The sequence below is a fragment of the Megalobrama amblycephala genome, linkage group LG13, assembly GCF_018812025.1.
Source record: "Megalobrama amblycephala isolate DHTTF-2021 linkage group LG13, ASM1881202v1, whole genome shotgun sequence".
Classification (NCBI taxonomy): domain Eukaryota; kingdom Metazoa; phylum Chordata; class Actinopteri; order Cypriniformes; family Xenocyprididae; genus Megalobrama; species Megalobrama amblycephala.
The window spans coordinates 41,991,975-41,995,695 of NC_063056.1; the positions used below are offsets into that span (position 1 = coordinate 41,991,975).

Genomic DNA, 3,721 nt, shown 5'->3' on the forward strand with positions numbered 1-3,721 from the left:
GTTGTTTTTCTGTATTTTTATTTTTATTTTTTGCTTTTGGTGTCATATAGTAAAGAAGGTTAAACTGACTGTTGAAATTTCTCCTGGGAAAGCAAAAATGTCAATATATATGATCATAAAAGAGAAAACTGTGAAGACTGATGTCATTGATGTTGATTTTGTTTCAAAGGTCTAGTGTATATTACACCAAGAGTTCATAATGATTTAGGAGTATGAAGCAAAATATGTAATATATCATTTAAAACATGACTTTCAATAGTGTATAATTTTAAACTGGCATTTTATCAGTATTTCAAGATGAGGTCAATTACCATGTAAATTGAATTATTAGTTTATTAATGTAATGCTTATTGGCCATCAAAACCTTTTTCTCTTTGATTAATTCATGCATTGATTCATTCATTCACTCATTTGGTTTGTTTATTAATCTCAGAACACTTGAGGTAATTTCCACAGTGCTGGTGTTGAGCAGAGTTTCCAGTGTTGGGTAAGAGCTGACAGGAAGAGTCAAGCAGGTCAAAGGGGCAGAACCGACGCTCTCTGAGCTCAATAAATACCAGAGCAGTGCCTGTCACTCTCAGTGAGCAGAAGGAAGAATAAACCTGAAAGAAGAGCAGCAGCAGATATCACCCTCTAGTTCAGAGCGCATCAACTCCTCAAGAGAAGAACAACCTTCAGCGTCACAGAAGAGAAGATGAAGTGCGCACACGTGGCTCTCGCTGCTGCAGTCGTCATCGCATGCATCTGCATCCTTCAGACCGCAGCCGTTCCATTTGCACAGGTCAGTTTCTTGAATGCAGAAAATAATTATATGCATTTTCAATGTTTATGCATGCTTTATAAAAAGTGTTTCCATAACTATCAGCAAAACTATTAAACATTCTTACAAAATCATACTTAATATCTTCTTGAACATTTGAAATAAAATGTCATGAAACTTTGATTTATATATTTTCAAATGTGATTCATTTAGCATTATATAAGGTCACTAATGACTTCATGAGAAATACCACCGATTTTAAAGTCTTAACTTCTGTGTGTCATCAGCAGGAGCAGGACGAGCATCAAATGGAGATTGAAACACCACAGCAGAACGAACACTCGACAGAAACAACAGAAACTTCACAGGGACAAACAAACCCCCTGGTATGTAATTATTTTCATATATGGGCCATTCTGCAGAATTGGTGCAAACTGCTGTCCCACAACCAAAAAACACATTTAAAAAGCATTTAAGTATTCAGATTTTAGATGTATACTAAAATCCTTCTAGTATCTATTGAATCCCACAATAATATTTAAAATATCAGTAAGCTTAATATATATAAAATCATCATTTCTTGGGTACTTTCAATTGAGAGGTGTCTGTCCCGAACCCTAACCCCTAAATTTCAACTTAACTAATTTGTGCTATTTTTTTTCATTGTTGCTTTTAAAATATATTTTTGAGTTATGAAAAGTGAAGATAAAAAAAATATTTATTTTATATTTTATTTTTAAGTCATGAAACTTTATGTAAAAAAAAAAAAAAAACGTGTCCCGCATTTTCATGTCATTTTCTCTTTTTTTTGCAATTAAGCAAACTTTTTTGGGAGTTATTCCATAAAATTTAGTTTTTATGTGTAAAACTGTTCAGAACTGTGTTAACTAACTATGTGCTGATTATAAAAAATATCTAAAATTGTCACTACCGAAACATGTGGTTAAGTTTCGGTTGTGACATTGTTTTTTGGGAGTTATTCAATAAAATTTAATTTTTATGTGTGGACAACTGTTCAGAACTGTGCTAACATCTTTGAGCTAGGCTCAAAGTATCTAAAATTGAAAACTTCACCACATGTTTCGGTCGTGACTGTTTCGGTAATGACATCATTGTTTTGTTAGTGACAAAAGGGAAAACATAATCGTTTATTTGGGGGAAATAAACTAAATTTTAGTACAGTTATGCAAATCATTCGAATTTTAGGATGTTTTATTATGCAAATAATTAGTGTTTTAGTATGTGAGTTCAAATTCTGTAATGTTTTGTGGTCACTACCAACACATTACTGTCACTACCGAAACATGGGATGTTTTGTCAAAAATAAAGTATATTGATTTATCATTTAATATGTTATTATAGTGTTTGGTTCGATGTATATTAAGACAAATGAATCCTTCACTTTGAAATCAGTATGATAAACTTTATGCCTTTTACAAAGAAAGATTGGATTAAAAATATAACAAACGTCATAAATTACACTTGAAATATTGTTAACATTGTAATTGTTATTGATTTACTTATAAAAATAGCAAAAAATATATATACAAGATAGATGTAAACAAAATCTTAATAGGTCAATGTAACCTTTCTTATTAAATTATTTATTATTGTGTTTCGGTAGTGACAAATTTAGGAAAAATATTCCAAAACTTTCTGAAAATACCATATGAGTATTAACCACACAATTACTAGAAATGTGCACCTTGTATATTATACAATTTGCATACATACAAAATGTGTGGAAAAATAAATTTTTTCAAGATGTTTCTTTGCACCAATTCTGTAAAATGGTCTGTCTATATATATATATATACACACACACACACACACACATTATATATTATATTAGTGTTGGACGTAACAAAAAATTCTAAAAAACTAATTTTAAAAAATAAAATAAAAATAAAAAAATCCCCCAAAATAAAAAAAAAGTTATTAATATTATTAATAATATTAATAATTACCTGTAATATACTTAATATTAATTAACTGTTTTTATTTTATTAAATTGCTTGTTTTTAGTAGGACCCAACTAAAATGATTTTTTCCCCCTCTCTATAGGCATTTTTCAGGACAAAACGTCAAAGCCATCTTTCCCTGTGCAGATACTGCTGCAACTGCTGTCGCAACAAAGGCTGTGGATATTGCTGTAAATTCTGATCACATGGGCATTTGATGTGCACTTGGGAAAAGAGTTTCTTTGAAACATTAACTTATTTGGAATTTTGTCTTCAAAGTCCCTGCTGAAATGATTTCCCCTGTCGCACCATGTTGCTTGAAACGGGTATAAATGCAGGCTGTGTCTCCATGCACAAGCTTTGTAAAAGTTGCAGCTACTGAAATCTAACAGACATTATGAGGTGAACTCACCTACTTTTGTTAACTCTGTTATGATTTTATATATTTTATACATGTGTGTGTATATATATATATATTATGCTTGTGTACATAGACATGTTGCACCAATGATTGTTTGGTATAATGAAAAAACATTTTTAATAAAATGATTTTTAAACATTTATTTGTTTTGTTGTTTCGAGCTCAGTCAGTGGTGAAGCTCTAGGGGGCGCTAAACACTAAAACACAGACACATTGATATGTCACTGTTGTATTTATGCACCTCAGAGCCAGACTGCAACTCATGCATCATACAAATATTGATTTTATACTGATTCTCCTCGGTATTGATTTCAATGGAGTTTAGCATTAGCTTGCTACTATAAGCAAACAACAAGATACTTTAATGAGTAGGCTATAGGCAAACACATTTGTTTCACTATATTAGATGTGAAGATATTGCATGGACTTCCACTGATTTTTATATCAGCTTAATGTTGTGTTTTATGGTCTGTCGTGGAAATTCTCAATACAAATCTGACTTCACCACTGACAATTTAAACAACTCCTAGTTGTTAATATAATACTACAGTATCTCAAGGTAATTCCCTGAATTCCTGA

The 3,721-nt window shown here is 31.2% G+C and overlaps 1 protein-coding gene across 2 annotated transcripts; it reads left to right on the top strand.

Annotated features, from left to right (window-relative positions):
- Positions 1-563: 563 nt before the first annotated feature.
- LOC125244024 (hepcidin antimicrobial peptide) lies at positions 564-3,284 on the top strand. 2 transcript variants are annotated; one of them, XM_048153936.1, is made up of 3 exons: positions 564-781; positions 1,048-1,146; positions 2,825-3,284. In XM_048153936.1, exons 1-3 carry the CDS (start codon positions 695-697, stop codon positions 2,921-2,923), a joined length of 285 nt encoding a protein of 94 aa, XP_048009893.1. In that variant the 5' UTR covers positions 564-694; the 3' UTR covers positions 2,924-3,284. The 2 variants fall into 2 exon arrangements, with proteins under 2 accessions (XP_048009893.1, XP_048009894.1); XM_048153937.1 differs by having other exon boundaries at positions 1,051-1,146.
- Positions 3,285-3,721: the final 437 nt, after the last annotated feature.

What these genes read in the sequence shown, in the direction of transcription:
- LOC125244024 (XM_048153936.1), top strand. Translation starts at nt 695, where the DNA reads ATGAAGTGCGCACACGTGGCTCTCGCTGCTGCAGTCGTCATCGCATGC. An exon ending in CAGCCGTTCCATTTGCACAG is followed by an intron (nt 782 to 1,047) that starts GTCAGTTTCTTG and finishes GTGTGTCATCAG; the next exon opens with CAGGAGCAGGACGAGCATCA. An exon ending in AGGGACAAACAAACCCCCTG is followed by an intron (nt 1,147 to 2,824) that starts GTATGTAATTAT and finishes CCCTCTCTATAG; the next exon opens with GCATTTTTCAGGACAAAACG.